General features: G+C 44.6%; 1 protein-coding gene across 4 annotated transcripts in view; it reads right to left on the bottom strand.

Annotated features, from left to right (window-relative positions):
* The window catches only part of LOC146789127 (acyl-CoA dehydrogenase family member 11-like), a 286,543-nt gene that overhangs the window by 9,353 nt on the left and 254,920 nt on the right, over window positions 1–22,270 (bottom strand). For 2 of the 4 annotated variants that reach the window (XR_014969747.1, XM_085630011.1), the window contains exons 7-8: window positions 21,119–21,231; window positions 8,503–8,568 (exon numbers count right to left, since the gene is read on the bottom strand). Coding sequence is in view for 3 of the 4 variants with exons in the window: in XM_085630011.1 (XP_085486137.1) it covers window positions 8,503–8,568; window positions 21,119–21,231 (179 nt within the window). In the remaining variant the exon portion in view is untranslated. Of the gene's footprint in view, window positions 1–8,461; window positions 8,569–21,118; window positions 21,232–22,270 lie in introns of all 4 variants that reach the window. The other 2 variants (XM_085630012.1, XM_085630013.1) reach the window with 2 other exon arrangements.

Raw genomic sequence — 22,270 nt, 5'->3', positions numbered from 1 at the left:
CCGCCTTACCGCCCCACGGAACTCCCTCCACGGGCCGCGGCTGGTCATGTGTCACCAAGGCAGGTGTACCCATTTTTATTGCTTGTTGAGGTAATGGGGTGGGTCGCCACTGGGATGGTGCCAGTGCTCAGGGCCCACGCCCCAGGTTATGTTCAACTAATGGCATTGGGGGCAAGATGTGCATACATGGGAGTGGTGGTACTAGACGCCACCCCCCCCACGGGAGGGGTGGAGATGTTATGCAATGTCACAAAGTAATTTCAACAGCTTATGTATATTTGTAAATTGGTGCATAGTATTGAGTAATGTACTCCCACTTTTATAAAGCAAAGTACAGACTGGACAATAAATTATTGAGTGTTATTTTTGCGCACCTGCAAATGGCGAATACTAGCCCACACCCCCTCCCTTGAGTAAGCCTCAGACTGCTCTGCAACGCTACCCTCTGAGAGTCAGGTGCTACAATTGGGTGTTTGGTTCCCAGTGAAGGACAAATGTAGTCATGTTATTTGTGCAGGCCTCACAGATGCTGCCTCGTTTTCCAACAATGTGTATAGCCAAGAATCCCCTTAGGATAGAGCCAAGCCCATTACCTGATGTGGGAGAGCGAAGAATCTAGTCTTGGATGTCAGACCACTGTGTGCTGGAGTGTCTGCGGGCAGGGACATCCGTGTCGTGCGTCAGCATGGAAGTCTTTCTCCTCTGGTTTGCCCAGCGAAGATGTGGTGCTTATATACCCAAAGGCACCCTCAGGGTTTCTACCTAGATGTGTACTATGGGCATGTCGGCCACGGATGACGCTAGTGGTGACCTTTTAGATAGTATTATGCAGAAGATGGTAGTCCTGCTGTGATACTGAGAATCCTCATGCATAATAAATGAGGCTAGATTTTGGAGACATGTATTCAGCACCTAACTAGGCAAAAGGTCAGCCCCGGACCAGTTATGTAGAACAATGCTAGTACAAATGTAGGTAAAGGGTTTAGTAACTACAAAGGCCTATATTGGGGTACATTGGGGTTCATAACAGTGGGTTGTTGGGTTTGCACGGGGAAAGGGTGGGAAGTTAAGTAATAGTAAAGTATGTGAACCTTAGAGGTAGACCAGAGTGGTCCATACGTGTATGATGAGGTGAATGGGAATCCTGTTTCTGGTGATACCCGCTCTACTGTGAGAACAGCAGAGGTTCCCAACATACGCCTCTCAGGGCCAAGAATCCAAGTTGTAGGAGTTGCAATTAGACAAATTACTAGCCCAGTTTCAGAAGCGGTACCTGTCAAAATAGGGCCCTTTGAGGAGAACCAACAATTTGTGGTGTGTGATTCGAGTCCTGTAATCTGCTTGGACAAGATCTTTTGTGCAAGGTGAATTGTTCCATTTACTGTATCCCAAATGAATTGAGTTTTAAACTGATGAGGAATTTCCTTGAAACTTGTCAGACAGAGATCAGAAATCGGAATGTACCCTATGATGACAAAAGATGAGTTGCCCCCAGAGTTGAGAGACACCGTGTTACCTGGAGTCTGGGACTTTTCAGGTAAACACATCGGACTTATCAAAGGTCCTAAACCAGCCCACATTACAGTGAAGCCAAATGCTGAATACCAGAGAACCCACAGTATAATTTGACCCCAGAAACCATTGCTGGGATTACTCCAGTCACTGATTCAATGATTGAGCAAGGCACCTCTGGGATCCCGGAGAGAGCATCGCCTGAAGTGTACAGTTTCTCATCGAATTAGGTAGGGTATCGGGTCTCCGTACAATCTGGACTGAGACATGCTCGTTCCTAGTTTCCCCAGGTGTGCAGCATACTTAACCAGCAGTGACCCATATAGGAATTCAATGGGTCCCCCTGATGGTTAAATACTTGGGTGTGGAAATAAAAACATACCTTAAGGACGAGGACACCTGGTAAAGGACCTTGGGGGAAGTATTGCAAGCCCTGAAGGGTAGTGTTGAGTTGAAGCGATCCTTGCAGCGGTCCATAATGACAAGGATTGCCCGGTCTAAAAGGGTGATGCTTCCATAAATGTTGCACTACTTTGCAAATCTTCCAATTTGGATCCTGCAGTCCCAGTTCCCAACACTAAATGTCCTATTAAGGGAGTTCGTCTGGGACAAAAGGCAGGCAGCAGCATATCCCATGACACCAAATGAGAGATGGAGGGCTTGAAGCCGGATTACGAGTTCTACTGCCTGGCTGCCCAGATAACCTGGCGGCTCTGCGGGACTGGTACAGCAAAATGGGCCTACTAGGAAAGAGACAATGGCAGGGTGTTTTGACTGCACTGTTTCTGGGTGTAAAGCCATGGGAAGTTAAGCATCCCAAACTCCTCACAAAATCACTGTGGTGCTGGAAGAGAGTGATGTTAAAGATGCCACAACATACAAAGTATGCACCAGCGATCCCACTAATTGTCTAACCCACTGCACGGGGCGTGTACTTCACAACTTGACAGATGAGGTAATGGGCAGAGGAAGGAATCCACACAGTGCATAACTGCTACGAGGGTGGGAAGCGTATGAGTTCCATTCCATGTCTGTTGATGGCCTCCTGGTGTCACAGTTCCTGGAGTATGGAGCACTTGTGGCGATCTTCTGGGGGGACTGTGGGAGGATGTCACACCGAACTGCAGACACAAAATGTCCTACAGGCCTTACTTACATTTGGGGATGAGAATAGGTCCACATCATGGATATACAAGTCCCTCCAATGTATGACTAATAGTAAAGTGACAAGCCGTAGGGCCTACTGAGGGAGTTGAAAGTCAAGGAATGGGAACTAGCACATCCACATGAAGTATCCAGGAACACCAGCTTCAAATATATGCAATGTAACCACCTTTACACCACTTACCTCACATCACACAGACTGAACTTCATTGTAAAGACAGACAATAAAAAATGCCCTAGATGCACAAAGATTGATGCAGACTTCATGCAAATGACATGGAGCTAGCTGACATGAACGGATTTTTGGCATTAAAGCACCGCTGAATTAGAGAACAGACTTGCTTACAACAGAGATATGCCTGTTAAGCTCCCCCAAAGGCAAAGAGGGTGGGCTCCAAGTTCCTCGATCTAGAGTTAGTGATTGACAAATGTACCATAGTGATGCACTAGAGGCCCACTGAAGGACCGCCCCAATGTAGATGGAAGGAAGATGTCAAGAAGGAGAGCAATTGGCCTAACGGTTAGGGCGGTCGACATCAAATCTAGGAACTGGGTTTGAGTCTCGGCAATGACGCTGAACATCCTGTGATTTTGGGCAAATCACTTAATCTCCCAGTGCCTAACAAAAATGAATGTGTCCTTATGTAATGCAACTAGTGCTATGTAAAGCGCTCTGATACCCGATACCTTTGGGTCAATTTCGTACTATATAAAACTCCGGAAAAAAAAAAAGAAATGGGCGGTGGCAGAGGGAGCTGACCTGCATAAATGAAGAGTGTTGGGGGGGGCGGAGCAAACACCCTGTCACTGGCCTTTGAAGAGAAGTGGTAGACTTCTTTCATGGGATTGATTATGGAGGACTAGAGCTGGAAGGCATTGTTGCTAAGAATGTCCCAGGGAGGGGGGCTGGTCAGACGCTGTGTGCTGCATTGAATTGCAAGGGCTATTAGCACCACAGACATTCAAAACATATTTGGGGGCAAGCACGTGCTGTGTTTGGATCCACCTTAAGGGTCACATCATTATGGGTGGGCTTAAAGAGTTATTTTTATTTGCCAAGTTTTCTTTCTTTGCTGGGATAACTAACATATACCCACAACAGGTTGAAAACTTCTGCCTATTAAGGGCGCGTTGGTTTAATACGACTGATATTCCAACACATGAATGAATGAATGAAACAGCACTTCTATAGCGCATAACTACCTGGAGGCATCCCAGCGCTCAAACTTGTCACTGAGGCAGAAGAAATCACTTAGGGGAAAAGCCACGTCTTTAACTGTTTACGGAAGGCCAGATGGTTAGGTCCCTTCGTAAGTACAGAGGAAGGGAGTTCCATAATCTGGCGGCATTATAAGAAAAGTGCCGCGCCACTTCTGGCCTTCTTGATCCTGGGTACAACTGCCAGATGGAGCTCATCTGAGCTCAGCTGCCTGTTCGCCCAGTAGGGCTGAACCATAGAATGATTGATTGGTTGGCCATTCCCTTCCAGTGACTTATGGATGATGCAGAGCCTTGGAGTTGATCCTCTCCTGAATAGGGAGCCAGTGGAGGGAATGCAGGGCGGGCCTCGCAGAGTGCCGATTCGAGATGCCCATGAGCATCCTTGCTGCGCAGTTTTGGAGTTTCGAGATTGGCAAGCTCGGCACACCTAGATACAAGGCATTGCCGTAATCAATCCGAGATAAGATGAGTGCCTGGATCATCAGCTTTTCGGCCTGGAAGGGAAGAAGAGGGAGCACTTTGCGAAGCATCCGGAGGATGCCATAGCAGGAGGCTACAACCTTCCTGGCCTGAACTTTAAAGCTGAGGTCCTGATCCAGCCAGATACCCAGGCTCTTTATCTCGGTCTTAGGGGCAGGAGCACGGCGCATACAAGCTGGCCACACTGTGTCTGCTTTAAAGCAGAGAGGATTGCAGAGAACCATAAGCTCAGTCTTGTCGTCATTCAATTTTAGATGCAACAGATTCATCCACTTGACTACTTCCTCAAGACAGGGAGGGAGGCCAGTAGAAACCTGGTCGGGGTGATTCAGAGCTACAACCAGTTGGGTGTCATCAGCGTATGTCACTATGTGAACTCCAAAAGGAAGCACGATATCTGCCAGCGGAGCCATATACACACTGAAAAGAATGGGGCTTAAGGACAATCCCTGGGGAACTCCACAATGTAGAGGCAGGGATTTTGAGATGGCCTCACCCTCAAACACCTGGAAGGATCTTTCCTCCAGGAAAGATTGCAGACATTGTTTAGTACAGAAAGAATGGGTTTAGTATTTAAAGGAAGAAATGGCACTCAGCTAGTGAATGTATATGTGTCTCTAGTTACAACAAATTGGTATGGTGCTAAACTGGGAAGGGGAAACCCTAAAACCCCTTAATTTGCACAGGGAAAACCCTACCACATGATAAAGATCAACAAAACCCGTGCACACATACAATATTACAATAGGCAAAGTAAATGCATAAAAACAGAATTGAGCCAAATGCAACGAAGATGTCTAGTCTTCTTTAATAAGTTGTGAACAAAGGAGACAGCCGACACACGTTTCATTAGAGAGACAAAGGTCTCTGAATCTTCAGGGCTGTTTGCTGTAATTCCAGAACAGCATAATCCCTACACCGGTGATTATTCCAACCCGGTAGGGCATTAATCGGTCAAATGCAGAAGTCTCTATTAAGCGCGAACATAAATAGCTGCCAGGTGCAAGCCACTGATGGCATGAACGTAAAATCGGTAACCACTCCAAGAACACAGACAAATGAGGCGGTAAACACGTATATCGTCAGGTGAACAAAGTAGTCTTAAATCAATGAGAATGCCATAGGAGAATCACACCAGTACAATCAAAACCCCAAGACAGAATCCTGCCATGCGTTACGGTCGAAAGTTGTCTTAATGGAAAGTTCTGGGTAAGACGTGTGGTGTGTCTAACAGACCCACTAGAAATTGGTAGAATCGAGACGTCCTGGCGGCCCCACTACAATCCTGGAGATTGCAGCCATGTTAAGGCTGTACCGGTCACCCCCAAACCTCTAAGTCAGTGAACCAGAATGTGGTGGTTGACGTATCAAAGGGCAGTTTCAGTGCCTTGGCGCAGGCGAAAGCCAGTTTGAGAGGAATGGAGAAGGTCATGGGATTCCAAGAACGTAGAGAGTGTGAGGTTGATGTGTTTCTCCACAAACTTACTGATCCCGGGGAGGAGCGAGATGGGGCAATAGTTGCCCAGAGAGCCTGGGTCCAAGTTAGGTTTTTTCAGAAGAGATTTCACCATTGCTCTTTTCCACATGGGAGGAACCATACCCATGGAAAGTGCGGCGTTAATCAAATCAATGATGATTGGGGCAACTATATCAGCTGCCCGCTTCAGAATATTGGGTGGAGCTGGGTCTTTTGGCGACCCACTCTTAACAAGTGCCAAAATGGCCTGGAACGATTCCCGGTTCATCAGGGGAAAGGCCTCCAAGGAGTATTCCCTGTCAAGCGGGCCAGGGTCTTCATCCTTAAGGTGGAGATTGATGTAGCTGTCAACCGAAGGGAAAGATGAATAGAGGTTCTGAATTTTGTTTTAGAAATAGTCTGCATGTTCATTGCAGCGGCGACCTGATACATCAGGTATGTCTGGAGGAAGGGGGGCTTTAAGTAATTTTTTCGTGATGCGAAATGTTTCCCATGGGGCATTGGCGGCCAGGGAAATTGTTTCCTCATAATAAGAGGCCTGGGCCCTTTTGATTTCTGCTACACTTTATTTTTATGCAGAATTGCTTTACAGCCTCGTAATTCTAATCTATGGAAACGATACTATTTGGAAACTGTTCAAAATCAATAAAAATAGATTTTTACAAAAAAGTTTGGGGTGAAGACAAGTAACCATACTTGGAATTAAATGGTCTACAGGGCGACCAACAGCCTGAACGCAAGTGGCTGTAACACCCTTTCCTTCCTCTACAAAGTGAATCAATAGAATATGAAATACCTAACTTTCTTTAAAAACCATTGTGTACAGTTTTTTGCAAATCACCCACGCTTCGGGTTAATTCACATACTGCTTTGCGTTTAAGATAGAACAAGCATTGCACTTTCCAAGTGCTGTGCCAAAGATGAAGCATTGTCTCTATCACTTGATGTGCCACTGTCGCTTTCGAACAAATATTGGCGGAAGGGATCTCCCTTTAATTCTTCTAGATAGTGTCGGTGAATTATAGGTCTATATTAAAATATTTTGCAGGACTGATATAAGCTCCCAGGTTGGCCTACATATTTGCTTTCCACAGTAAAATATGTGCTAGTGTATACATTGTACGTATTGGATTTGAGTAGATTTGCACATTTTTGAGAAGGCACAGAGCCAATTTCTAAGATGCATTGGACTCTCTGCAAATCGCAGATTTCCCTCGCATGTTCCATCTCCAACATATGTACTTCAGTGAACTGTCCACGTGGCACAAATGACATTGGAGTATGCATGGCAGAAATGTGCATCAGAAAGTTTGATTTTTGATCTCTGTAGATAAAACCTTTTCCCTATGCAAAAAACACTTTGGTACCTTCAAATATAGGAAGTGTACACATTTCTTTCTTACACTGAAAAGAGATTTACTGCAACTTTCATCTGAAGTGAACAAGAGTGACAGGGCCTGATGCACAAATGTAAACGTACACTTGTGTAAGTTTACGATTGTTTGCTACTCACGGAGGTCTTTTACGAGTAGTATCTTTATGGCAGTGGAGTTTCCGCACATAAAAAGATAGGACTGTCCTAAGATACTACTAGTAAAATCGTAAATAATGGTAAGCTTGCACAAATGTTTAAGTTCCATTTTTTGAATCAGGCCCTGTGTGTTTTTCAGAAGCGATACCACTTGTGAAATGTTTTTTAAAAGCCACAAACGTATGCGTTTGTGCTTCCACCACACATCTTGCATGGCGTCCTGCCCTCGCTCACATCCTCCTGGAATACTCACTTTCCCATCCATGCGCGTGCAATCACCACTGGGGGAAATCTGTAGCTCAAGACAGTTGATTTGCAGTGTGCTCAAGAGGATGGATTGGCAGTGTGCTCAAGAGGGTGGATTGGCAGTGTGCTCACGAGGGTGGATTGGCAGTGTGCTCACGAGGGTGGATTGGCAGTGTGCTCAAGAGGATGGATTGGCAGTGTGCTCAAGAGGATGGATTGGCAGTGTGCTCAAGAGGATGGATTGGCAGTGTGCTCAAGAGGATGGATTGGCAGTGTGCTCACGAGGGTCGATTGGCAGTGTGCTCACGAGGGTCGATTGGCAGTGTGCTCACGAGGATGGATTGGCAGTGTGCTCACGAGGATGGATTGGCAGTGTGCTCACGAGGGTGGATTGGCAGTGTGCTCACGAGGGTGGATTGGCAGTGTGCTCACGAGGGTGGATTGGCAGTGTGCTCACGAGGGTGGATTGGCAGTGTGCTCACGAGGGTGGATTGGCAGTGTGCTCACGAGGGTGGATTGGCAGTGTGCTCAAGAGGGTGGATTGGCAGTGTGCTCAAGAGGGTGGATTGGCAGTGTACACGTCATGTATTATAGAGTGCATGAATTAAGAGCGTTTTTTGAATTCATAGGTCTGTTCTACGTGTGAGAAAACTTGTGAATTGGGCACAGAGTCAAATATCCTGAGTTCTGACCTTCTTGGCCTTCTCCTCACCCAGCACGATCAAGTAAGTTTGTGTAAATTCACGCAGAGTGGGGGTGAGGGGACAGGTCTGCGCTCCATAAAAACAAAAAAAAGCTTTGCGTCATTTAAAAATGTAGACCCTCCTTACTTTATCGTTAGCGTTAATCCATGTTCTGCAACAGGCCTCACCATGTCTCCTAGGCGAAGTGCATTCTTATCATTTGAATTTCTAAGGAGTGATCCACTGTATAGTACCTGAAGTTGGATACAAAATATATAATTACACATTTGCATCAATTCTCAGATGCAAAAAAAAAAAAAAACACTGGATTTTGGTATGAGCCATTTTCAAAACTTTATTAGTACGTGGACCTTCCCTAAAATGAGTACATAGGGCAGCTATGATACTGAGGAAGGAGTCCTAAAAATAAATTCTCTAATTCCTCTGCATACTTAAGTTAAAGTTAACCTAAATTAAACTCATATTTGGTATTCCCAAAATGTAGATTTACACCTAGGGTGCTCGAACTGAACCCCCCCCTCCCCTCCAACAGCCCTGTTGAAGGAGGGGGGGGGGGTGCAATCCTCATCCATGGGCTTAGACAACCAGCCCATACCAAAAAAAACAGCTTCAAGAGCCATGCTTTGAAGACGCCATATCCTGCTATGCATCATGTGGTTGTCCTGTTGGTCTGTGCACCACAGCAGGGCGAGCCACAGAAACCTAAACACCCATAGCACCGGATGGCTATCGTCACAGCTGATGCATGTGTCAGATGGACCCTTGAACCACCTTAACAGGGCCACCCCTCACAACCTTATCACCACGCTGCACTTGCGTGAAGAAAAAGTGCCAGGAGAGGAACCCAATGGTCATGTTGGAGAAGGGAAAGGGATACCAAAAGGAAGGGAGAAAGATTCAGATCAGGACTTTTGTTTAAGGAGCAGGACCCAGGACTACTCATCACTGGTGAGGAGTAGTCCTGGGCCCCACCATGTTCAAAACCCTCTCTAGAGTAGGGAGGTGAGAGAAGGTGAGACAAGTACGAAGGCATTTTAAAAGCAGGAAGGCCAGTTAGCAAAGTGTTATTGGTGGAGTAAAGCAGACATACTCTGACCTTCCTTTCTCTTCCACAGACAACTGTAGTAGATGTTTATTTATTTGCAGATTTATATACCATGATCTCGACCCGAAGGTATTGGAGCGCTTTACATGAGCACCGGTTACGTTACACAAGGACACATTCATTATTATTATTATTATTATTTTTCTTAAAGGCACGGGGAGGTTAAGTGGTTTGCACAGAATCACAGGATGTGGACGCGACCCCGAGGCTCGAACCTCGGTTTCCAGCACCAAAGTCGGCAGCTCTAGCCATCATTTATGCGAGATGTGTTAAGATGTTTGGTTAATGGTGGCTGGTGACTTATTTTGATAAACTTCCTTTTAATTCCACTGATCGACCCATCCTTCTAGGTTGACATCTGAGTGCAGGGAATAAAAACAAGTATTGCACGCTGGGTGACTTGTTCAATGTTGGGTTACTGACAGTTTCACTTCAGAATTAATCAAATAGAACATATAGAAATCGGTCCACCCGAGACCTCTAAATAACACGGACGGAGTGATCTCCGTTGGCCTGGTGTGGGATTTATAGTCTGCCAGGTCGAGAATACTCCGCCCAACAAATTTAGAAATGACTGCCAAGTTGGTGGCCATGTCTAAAGCATTGACAGGAAGGAACCAGTGTCACAGCGCTTCATTCAAATGCTGTTTACAGTTTAATGCAGGGCTCAGTCAATATTTACTCTGCAGAGCGATCGGAGGGGTTTAATCACAGTGGAGCCCGGGTGCTATACGCCATGATCAAACCGAAGACCTGTCCGCATTTAAATTTGGTGGGTGGACCACAGCTTGGTGGTATGGAGTATCCATACCGCCAAGATATAACCCCGGACCTTTAACGCACTCAATTGGTGAGCATTTAAAGGGGGGGGGGGGGGAGAGAAAAGGAATAAAATGAAAATGCTCCTTTGCAAATACTTATTTAAATGTACCTTTTTCAAAGTAGGGAGGGGAACAGAGCTACACCATGCTCGAGAAGGCAGTTCACTTGCACTGCGAGAGGAGAGATTACTTCTGAACAACCCTCCCTGCTCTTAGTATGCGGTCATTGAGTGACCAAGATAATGGTCGTGAGCTTTTCAGATGGATTCTGCCTCTAGATTGATTGCTGACTCCAGTGGCGGCCGGTGCAGATAAGCGCGGTAGGGTGGTGAGGCGGGACAGGGGAGAATCGATGGACGACAGAATAGGGACAATAAAATAAATAAATCCCATTCTCTCATCTATCGAAACAGCGTCCGGCTCCAGCGTGCCTACCTGCACCTGCCGCGACTGGCTGACTCAGCCACAGGCTAATAGACCGTCAGAGCGACAACACAGAGGTGTCTACACGAGACGCAGGCCCATAAAACCTCCGTTAGACTGTACGAGTGCTCGAAGGGCACGGACTCTTCACTGGATTGCGCCACATCCCAGGAGATGTAGGTGCAGCCAGACACGCCACACTGGCAAGCCACCTCTACTGGGCATAACAAAGAAGGAAATATTGGGGGTTTTCGACTCAAGTGCAGGATATCGGCAGAACAGCAGCACAATGCATGAGAGCAGCTGGCATGGGGAGCAAACACATCTGTATGACTTACCTGCTGTATTTCTCTGGTACATCGAGGGAGTCTGTTGTACATTGCGAGAGGTTGCACTGTGACGTCACATCATCCCAAAGCAAAGCAACCATATGGTCTCCAGCACAGGGAGTTTGTTAGGGGGTGCTAATGCCTATGCCCTCTAATGAGGGACAGAGTATGAGCCCAACCCTCTAACATTCTAGACGATAACGAGCACAGGACTTTTCAACTGCAGAAATGGCACAGGTATGAAGAGGAACACAGAGATATAACGAGAGCTATTTACATCAAATACACATAGGTGTGTTCATCAGTGCCGGGGAACACGGCCTCTGGGCAGAGGCTGTTCTAGGAGGATCTAGCCAGCATAAAGTCATGGTCATGCCCTTTTGACTTGAATTTGGCGACAGTGTTGTGCAGGAGCTCGAACACATCCAAATATCAATCCCTATAGTTGAAACACACAAGACAGAAATGAATACGGTTGTGTCATCTGTTGTTCCCTGTTTAGGTGTCAAACAGTTTGCCATTTCACCCTTTGGTGGCATTTGTTCTGAATTGCTGTTGATGCACTGCACTCGGTATTAATTGTATTTTTGTACTTTTTGCACATTTGTACTTTAATATTTACACGTTTCACAAGGTCTATCGTTACCTTATTAGAGTATTGGGCCATGTGTTATGATTGGGTGTTATGTTGGGTTTTCTAGGTTTGTTTTTCATACGTTGTACATATTTATTGTATTGAAGCAGTCCATTGCTATGGATGGAATGCGTTGGTCGTCTACAATGTGTGATGCTTTTTAAAGCAAAGAAAATAAAAACAAGAACCACATCCTTGTTTGGGTTATTGTTGTGGAGCAACTCTACCCTCTATATTGTCATTTCCACGAGAGTTCCAATTGGTTACCAGGGGCCCTGAACAGCGCAAAGCGGCATATGCATTACCACCAAAGGGGAAACTGTCAGGACAACGCGGGCTCAGCTATGCGTGTCAGACCAATGTAAGCGTAACCACGCTTGCCGTAACCATGTACATGCCTTAACCACGCATATGCGTGGTTAAGAAGGTAATGCGCGGTCTAGTTGCAGAGCGGAGAACCGGAAGAGAAAGAAAGGAAGAGAAAGCACAAACGGGAGGTAAGTGGGGCTGAGGCCAGGTCTGGGGGGGGGGGGTAGTTTTAAAGGTTGGGGTAGGTTTTAGAACTTAGGAGGGGTAGGGGTTGTTTGTAGGGTAGGGAGCAGTTTTAGGGCTCAGGGCAGGGGGGCTGGGGTCGGGGTCGGGGTAGTTATCAGCTGTAGGGGACAGTTTTTAGGGCTCAGGGTGCAGGGCTGGGGTCGGGGTAGTTTTTAGGGTGAGGGGGCAGTTTAAGGGTAATGGCGGGGCAGGCGGAGGAATGGAACAATTTACAGGGCGGGGGCAGTTTTAGGCCTCAGGCCAGGAGGAGCTAGATCAGGGTGCTTTAGGGATGTAGGGGTCAGTGTTTAGGGCTCAGAGTGGGGGTGCAGGGTCAAGGAAGATTGAGGTGTGAGGTTACTTTTTAGGGCTCAGGGCAGGGGGAAAAAGCACAGTTTACAGGGCAGGAAGCAGTTTTAGACCTCGGGGGGGGGGGGGGGGTGCAGGGTCGGGGTAGTTTAGGGATGTTGGGGACAGTTTTTAGGGCTCATGGCAGGGGGCCTGAGATCAGGGTAGTTGTTGGGGCATGGGTTTATTTTTTAGGGCTCAGAGTTGAGGGAAAAGGGACAATTTACAGGGCAGGGGTATGATCTTTAGCACACATCCTTTTAACCATCTGGGTACCACAAAATCACGTGGTAAAGGCATGCGTGGTAAAGATGCGGTTGTGGTCGAGACTGCGAGGTACAAGTATGCATTGTTCAGGCATATGTTGTACCATCATACAACCCCACCAAGTTGTTCTCTGCTTCTCATGGACTGAAGATCCTTCTGAGAAGTCTGAAAATGTGGCCCGCATCTTCAAACTGTTTGTGGTCCTCACCTGGGCTGTTACAGTGAGGAAGTCTTCACTGTACATCAAGCACGTGTGACCAGAGGGAGGGTGACGTTCCTTTTATAGCCACTGCTGTCAGCCATGCCCCTCCCCTAACTTCTGTAACATGCTAGAAAAACTCCTTGCTGGACAGTTCCTGACTTCAGGGACAATCTGGAAACCTTCCAATTCTCTAGGACCAGGGCAAAACCCCTATAAGCTTCTAGGTGTTATCAAGCATTGGCTGAGGCTAATTCGAACACACTCAGTAAACAAAATGTGGCAAAGCGCCAGAGAACATGTCTAAAACTTCTACCAGTTTTCCTAGTCATGAATGGTGGGGCACCTTAATGTTTTTCATTGGTTCTCGTTTTTTTTTTTTTTTTGCAGGCCCGACACTCCCTATCTGATCACTAAACAATGTGCCACTGCTATAAAAGGAAAACGGTGCTTTCCCAAACTTGCACAAAAAACCAAACAGGTACTCCTACACAAGACTCACCAATTGATGCTGGAAGTTGACAAACTATACAGAAACAGGGTGGGAAAATCTTTTTTTCTGGCATGAAAAATATATCCTCTCCCTCAATGCTGAAAAAGCTTTTGATCATGCAAACTGCAGCAATTTATTTCGGACTCTGAGGGGCTTTTGGCTGGGGCAAACATCCATAATAATGATTCGGTGGTTGTACCAGCAACCCACCGTAGAAACCAACTGCAGCAGATTTCTCACTTGATACATCACAATGGGAAGAGGGACTGGGCAGTACTGCTCTTCCTCCTGGCATTGGAACCTCTGGCTATAGCCATAAGAGCATCTACGATTAGTGGGAGTGAGGTGGCAACTAGAGAACCTAAACTTATGCTCTATGCTGAGGATATACCACTGATAATAAGCAACCCAGATAGAACTACAAAAGCCCTGATGGATGTCCTTAAAAAAAAAAATCCCATTTCTTTGTGGGGTACAAAATAAACAGGGATGGGAGCAAAGCAATACCCAAGACATCCATCACCACTGTGCAAGCCCTGGCTGAATTTCCTTTCAAATCTCTATCCTGATAATTGACATATCTGAATCTGCTCTCCAGCAGAGACTTTCCAACCATGATGAAGGATAATGTTCAGGGACCATTGGAAAAAATGAAAGCCAACTGTGTCAAAAAGAAAATGCTAACGCTCTCTCTTTGGGGCAGGGTTCAAATCGTGAAGATGGCTGTGGCATCCAGTTTCAATTCTTTTTTTGGTATGCTGTCCATCAAGCTCCATGTTAAAACCGATAGCGGATCCCATATGTGCTGGGCATGATGGCATCAAGACTTACAACTTCAAAGCTCCATGCAGCCACCACGCATTAAAGAGCACAATCCCTCCCCCAGGTGGCATATCATTTGAATCATAATAAAGTGCCAGATTAGGTTAATTTGAAACGAATCAGAGGTCATAGGTCCCCATATCTTATATAGAGGAACTAAGAGTATGAAAAATGCTGGAAATCCACAGTTGAAAGAGAGGATATGTGTGTGGACCGCAACGTGTAAGGAAATGAGGGAAGGAGGGGCTCCTATGTCTAGCTCCCTTATATCGAAGAATGCAACCATAATAATTGCAGGCAGGCCAATTCCACGGCGAGAATGGCATGATAAGGGAATCCGGAAAAAAGATAATCTTGTATAGCCATAGAGAGAGACCACTCCGGTGGGCTCTACCGGCCATTAAAGGCCTGCTGCAGCATTAAAGGCCCAAACTGAAGGCAAGGGTCTTTAACAAGGGAGAAGGGCTCTAAGGATATTAGAACATGTTCTCTAGAGGGCAGAATGTTCTAATTTGTTTAACGAAGGCCTCCCGGAGCCCGAGGGGAAATCCCCTCAGGCTCCGTGAGGCCTTTTGTTCACAGCAAGAGCTGTGAATAAACATTGGAATGTTGGCGCTCCGGGCTTCTACCGGCCATTAGCAGCCCAGAGCACTCCATTGTTTTCAATGGAGCTCCGAACCTTCCAATGTTCTAATATCAGATGGTGTCTTCAAATCCTTCACACACCTTTCAATGGAATTCCACTTGCAAAAAAGTCAGTTCTGGAAATATCTACAGTTAAGGCACTACTTCATTTGTAGGACAGGAACACAAATGTATGATATGGGGATCTCACCATTACATGGTTATCTGGATAAGTGGGGTGATGATAAACTGATCTGGGGATTATACGAGCTGCTGATAACCGAACTCCACTCTGAACCAACTGAACTTCTCCCCTGATGCAAATGGCAGGCGAGGTTACAAACGAAATATACTGAGGAAGCTTGGTCAGAACTAATGAATGCCTATGATAAAGGTCTTAGTGAAGCCTACCTGAAAATTGTTTTTTTGAAGATCATGCAGAATGGTCTCTAGATCCCATATAAACCACATACAAAGCTCTCCACAACGTAGGACTAGAATATTTGATCCACCGCCTCTCATTCCACGTACCCGCCAGACAACTACACTCCACCCAATTTGCCCTGGCCACAGTCCCACGGATTCAGAAGACCAGAACCGGAGGAAGATCCTTCTCCTACCTTGCTGCCCCTCCACCTCTAGCAATTCCCATTACTGACCCAATTTAAGAAGGATCTAAAGACCTGGCTCTGCGACTGAACGATCTTGCCCAGACAGTCGAGCCCCCCTCCCAGCACCTTAAGACCCTCACGGTTGAGTAGCCGTGCTTTACAAACTCCTGATTGATTGAATGAATCACATAGGGCAAAAACGTCAGCCGTTGCAAGTTGCTGGCAACAGAGACATTCATAGTTTGTGGAAACGCCCCCAACCTACAGCTAATTACATTGACTATAGTGTACCATTGTTGAGAAAAGGGACCTCCTCTTCACCCCCTGCCTGACATTAGCGACCCTTCATTATACCCAGGGCATTTTAAGGTTGAATAATTACAAGAAATTGAGGAGTGACTACTCTAGTGGTGGCAAAATGTTGCATCCTCAGAAGATGGAAACTGACAACTGTGCCTACATTTGAGGACTGAATAGGTGCTGCTGGCGGCACATGAGTAACTGATATACAAGCTTAATGATCAGTTACAGGTGTTCATTGACAATTTGGGCCTGTTCCTCTTGTAATGACTCACATTCTACGTTTGAGTCGAAATTGGAGTAAGCTGAACAAATGTAGTAAAAGTAGAAGCATTGTTAGGAGTTACTGAAAGTCACTTATGAAAGCCTAACTTATGCACTTTTGGACATCCTCATTGGTCAGTCAAAGAAGTGGTCTGGATATTGCAGACAAATGTGCACATCCACTCAGTTCAATCAATCAGGAACATTTTAAGCGTGCTACTCACCTGTGAGGGTCTCAAGGCAGTGGGTGTGGGTGGGGGGAGGGGGTAGGGTACTCTGTGGAAGGTTTTAGAGCATCATTTGCCAAAACCAAACCAAAACCAAACGGTCATATATCACTCAGCGAGTCAAACATGGAAAGTTAGGTGGTAGGAAAAAATGCCCTTGGTTTGTAAATGTGTACACTTAAGATTGTTATTTACGACAGCTTAAGTTAATCCTGCTCCAAAATTCAAATTTAGTAGGACATACATGTATAAAGTAAGAACATATAGACATCACATTGAGAGTTATAAGCCATGCCTATTTTAGTACATTGAACCCCTTATACTGATGAAGAATCTAATTTGGACACAATGCATACATTTGTAATGATGTATCAGTTTAAAGGCTTTTGTGGAAGCACATATAGATTCTGGATTCCTCATTAACTATCCATAAACTGAATTGAGGTATTGGAAAGTTGGCTCTTAAGGAACTTGGAAAGACGTGCTGGACATTCAATGGAGATCTGAGGTTTTCTGCCTGTGGTGGTCTCCTTGCTTAGTAGTGTTCCAAAACGGGTGAGGGAATATTTGTGAGGATGGCTCATGGGAGAAGGTAAATATCTCTGTGTCAGACACCATTCAAGGGAGCCATGGGGCAAGCATGGGCTACTAGGCCTCTGCCTGCATGCCATAGACTTCATTTAGGGTTCATTAGGGGTCGCAGCTGCTGCACCTGGCTTGTTCTTTGCGACCACTGGCACTGCCCTTGCAACCCCTGGCCTCAGAGGTAGCAAAATCAGTGCCATGAACACCGGGGTATCTCATCCTTATGGATATTAATGGAGGCTCCACTTTTTGTTTTCGGTCAATTTATACTTACACCTCTAGTGAAAATGTTATATTCTTTACTATTAGTGTAATAAAGAATGGAGTATAATTAGCAGGAATATGACCCTACCTGATGGCGGAGGCAAGTAAAAAAATGTTTAAATGTACGTTGTGTGCATACGAGTGAGTGTGTTTATTTTATAGAGTGCACATGTGTGAATGTGTGTGTATGTGTAAGCATGAGTGTGTGTGTGTGTGTGTGAAAATAAAGGTCAAATGGTGTATGCCGCCACTTCTGCAACCCCGGGCTTTTTGGTGAATTGACGTTTATGCTGGGGTTGTATGCCTCTGATGTCCCGGGGTCTGCCCTACTATGGCTCTGCAGCCAGGGCCAGGTACAACCCCTGAAGCAGTTTACTCTCTATCCAGAAACAGAAATTAATCGTAAATATCAGTTAATGACCGAAATTCCATGCTTTATTCCTGTAGGAATTCACAAAGGGATTTCTAGAAGGCGAAAACCTATTTACAGTTGTGGGAATGTTTGTTATTCAAGGAGTGGGAAATTGGGTGCTCCACGACATGGTTAGTTTGGGAAGTTGAACGCCCACAAACATGGACATTTGTTGACATTCACAGACATCTCTCATTCTTTTTCCATCCTAAAATGGGAAAGGTTTGCACTCCAGCCATAGGCATGTGTAAAACCCTGCCCAGGGTTGGAAAGGGAATGACTCTCCAATCTGGTGTGGGTTTAGGTCCCCAAGAACAAAGATGATTGCAAAATGAGGGTACTTGCAGCAATTCTGAAGTAAGCTTGGGTCTGAAGATTGTGGAGGAGTTGCATGAGATGATGGACAGATGATTCAAGTGGACATGTGCATTTGAAGGTATACATTGCCACAGAAACAGCAGGACAGAGTAGAAGGGGGGAAAAACTTTCTCCAGTAATTACATGGCTTTCCCTAAACTAGAAAGAAATGGACTCTTCAGTTAAGCAGGGACCTGTCCTGATGGACAGATGAATCTCTTCAAAGATGGAGGCAAGCATGTATACACTGTGGCTGGGGGACACACAGCGTGGGTAGCAGACAGCAAAAGATTCTGAGTGAGACACGCTGAGACCAAGATGTACATGACTGTCATGGAGGATTATTAAAGTTAGCTATGATAGATTTGGTGGTCTGGAGTTTGCCTATTTTGGTTGCATGTGGAGCTAAGAGTGGAGAAATGAGATTTCCATATCTAAACTATTAAGGGTGTTCTTTCTGGACTTGTGGAATATGAGGTATTTCTTTAAGATCAGTTATGATTAAAAGAGGAATTTATAATGTAAAATCTGAGTGTTTTAAATTGGAGGCAGGATTTGCCTGGTACAAAGATGCTTTTGAATCTCAGCACTGAAGAGTGAGCCCCTGGTTTATCATATTAGCACTTTTCCAGGTGCCATAGTCTGATGCAGATATAGTAGGGAAAATCAGTGAGCTCAGTACTGGATTGAAGTGGGGGTCTCCTCATTGGAGGAGAAACCTAAAGCAACCCATTTAGCCTTCTCTGGCCTGGATGCAGAGATCTGGACTACACAATAAGCATGATTGTGCATATGGTGTGCCTGGGCCCAGAGTTACAGGATTACTCAGGGCACACAGTAATCATAGAGGAGGTGGCGAGTGGCACAGGACACTATGGGCATTACGGTTAAACTATAGCCATGGCAGGAGTTTTTACTAATGAATGTAGATACTCATGTGCAGCAGCATATTAAACATGGCAACCTCTGTCTCCTGGTCTGCAGCCGTGGCTCCATGTTGTAGTGTTCATTTAGGATACTCTTAAAGCCAGCGCAGGTCTGCCTACCCTGTACGCAGACCCCCAGTCAACATGATTTAGCCACCATTGCTGCATTTCGGAGAGGGCTCAACAGGTCCACAAAATGCAGGGTCTGCGAATTAAGCCTTTAAGAGCAGTAAGCCTCCATGTCTGAAAGGTTGAGGAGTAAAAAGAATTTTCCAGGCACACACAACAGTTACCAAGTCCAGTCTGAGAGATCCACCAGAAGACCCTTATGAAAGAAGAGCTTGTCTGCTGGGGAAAAGATATTGCTCCACTCCATGTGTGACCTCAACAGTGCAGGCATTCAGACCTTGGATAAACATGGAACTGTGATGAGATGGCCTCACATTAAAGTTGGTTGAAAAATCAAGCTCCTGGACACTCTAAGGGCACTCATCTCAGTTTAACTGGTACCCCTTTCCAATCCTGCCAGAGTCTCTCCCACCTGAGATTGGAAAAGAGATACTGGATGTCTTGGGATAGGCTGAGCAGGGAAACACCCTCTTAGGATACTTCTGGAGATAGTGGAATTGTAGTGGTGCTGTTATAAGTTGTGGACTGAAGAGTGCAGGTGACAAATGCATTGAGTCACTGGAACTCAGCAGGGATGGGTGAGTACAGGCTTCTGTCCCATCCAGATCTGAAATCAGATATCCCGTCGAGAAAAAAAGTGCCGATAGAAATTGAACAAAAAAGCGGATGGTTCGTGGACCAAAAGCATGTTTGGGCTTTTCAATGAGGCCCAAGTTAGAACATCTGGGAAAGAAGTACTCATTTTCACATGTCAATTCAGCCAAAGCTTTTTTTGTAGGTAGTCCACTTGACATCTGGGTTATTCTTAATACAGGCAGTCACTGTGTTTTATCTGGAGTGAATTACAGGTGTCAGAGGTGAGGTTTCTTGGCCCACATAGGGATATATAGAGGGCGCTCTTGCAAAAAAGGGGGCATCAGAGTTTGGGCAGTTTCAGAAGTTCAAAGGTATTACTAAGTATCTTTGCGGATTCTTTTGTTTTTTTGACATGCTCGGACCTTGATTTGACAGCCGAGTTTCAGAGAAGTATAGATAAGTGATGGGAAATCTTTATTCAGAAATAGATTCACATTTAATTTATTTTAAGGTTGAGGGCCGCTTTTGCAGGATGGATCAATACTTTTCTTTAAACTATACCCTATATCCCCAACAAGAAATTATTGAAACATAAAATTGGAATGGTCTCTGTGAGATGTTGAATACTATTGTACTTGTGGGTTGTAGGTGGAATGGATTTATGCTGTGTGAATTTTAACAGGAAGGATTTTTTTAAATCTATAGGTGATATTTGCAACTTCTGAAACGCCTACAAATATTTTTTTCAAATATATTTTAACTAAAAGAAATTCGAAATAACTTGCAGTATTGCATGACAAGCAATTCCAACTTTAAAAAAACTATAAACGTACTGTGTGTTGTCATCCGTGTTTTTCCAAAATGTTTCAAACAAATACAATATGGGTCAAAAGAAACTTTGGCACTTATATTTTGAGTTGGGTACCAAATTTTGAGTTGAAGAAATCCATTACGGCACATATTACTTAAAAGAAAATCTGCTCAGCACTGGTCACAATACTACTGGGATTCAACATTAATCTTTAAACTAAAAATAAACTCAATGCTTTCCTATTCGCCAATTCAATAATTGTTTACTATATATTCTCATCCAAAATAATAAATACAATTTCCTAATTGACGAATGACCCAAACACAATAGTTGTGCAAACATGCATATGCAAACCGACACCTCCCAATTACCATTAGAATGGAGCCTGATAATTAGTGGGTGTTCAATCTGCACCAATTCGGAGCTTTACTAGCTGGAATATATAACTTTTCACAAAATGTGCATGAATTCAGCAATTCTGGATATGCAAACTGGCATTTGTGCATTTTGCCTCTGATTTAAAACAGATTTTACTTGCTGCACAGCATGGGTTTCTTTGCATCCAACTCGCAATCACTTTTTGGGTGCAAATGAAGGTTTAATTGGAATCAACCCCAAAGTTATAATCACGACCTACTTGTTCAGTTGTATTTAGAGAATGGTGCATATGCCAATCAAATGACGTATAATAAGATTATATGCTGCAGTAATCAGACCTTTACCTGGCAATTCGCAGCCATTCTGAAGAAGGCTAGTGCAAGAAAGAAGTTCCAGTCATTTAAGAGCAGAGGAACATTTCTGCAGCAATAATATACTGAAATCAAATCTTCAAGCTCTGGAATGCAAGTGAAATAGAAAAAACATAGTACGTGAATGCCAAACATAGATCACCTTGAAGGTGGTTGCAAAATGAAAAGACAGGTTAATTCCCAAAAGGATCTGATCTAGCTGTGTACATTTGTGTGCTACAGACTTATTGCAACAGGAATATCAAGATAGTAAGTACATATAGGTAAGTGTAGATATACTATTCCTTATTCCACATCTACAGATGTGGAGTAAAGTACAGAAAATCTATGCTTAACCATACACGCATACCTTCATGATCTTTTGGTTGTAAATATTCTTGTTACAATATTTGTGTAGCAGCATAGGTAGGGCTAAAGTTTCTGATAGTGCACTGCATAAATGTACAACAGGTAGGTGTGTACTGTTACACACGAGTAAGTGGAATAGCTGTGAATCACTATATAGAATTTATATGCTACACCAACTGAACTTTTTGCATATGTAAGTAACAAGGAGGTTTTGTGAAAGAGGTCTATGCTGATTCAATCTTCATCTTGCATGGATTGATTTTGAAAATACTATTTTCCTCAGCAACCTCAGATGATGTGTATCAGATATTAAGCTGCCAAATGATAAGATATCATTTGGCCCACTGATGAAGTGACTCAAGGTAAAGAGGAGCATGTGAAATCCCAATTTGTGTTTCTTTGTAATAGAAATTTGTGGTGCAAACGCTCCATGAACATACTAGCTGTGAGTAAAAGGTTTCCTACTTTGTATTCTGCAGAAAGATCCAAAAGAGCATGTATACATCCAAAATGGGCCAGCTGATCGGATATACATGAAAAACATGGAGATTGGACCAAGAATTACATATAGGTATGTTTAATTGCATTGAGAGAACTGGTGTCTACAGGCGGCCTTGAGCGACACTTCCCTTGTGTGAATGTATAATCTTGTGAATATAGGACATGGCATCATACCACAGAAAATGTGGTACGTAATTGAATGACCTTTCTGAAACGAGACATTAACTTTCAAAACCCAGTTATACCCTTTAAGTTAAGTAGTTTGATATTTGAAGG

This window comes from Triturus cristatus, chromosome 10 (assembly GCF_964204655.1).
Source record: "Triturus cristatus chromosome 10, aTriCri1.1, whole genome shotgun sequence".
In the NCBI taxonomy this organism is placed as follows: Eukaryota; Metazoa; Chordata; class Amphibia; order Caudata; family Salamandridae; genus Triturus; species Triturus cristatus.
The sequence above is the reverse complement of the archived record's forward strand: the minus strand, read 5'-3'. Positions and strand labels throughout refer to the sequence as shown.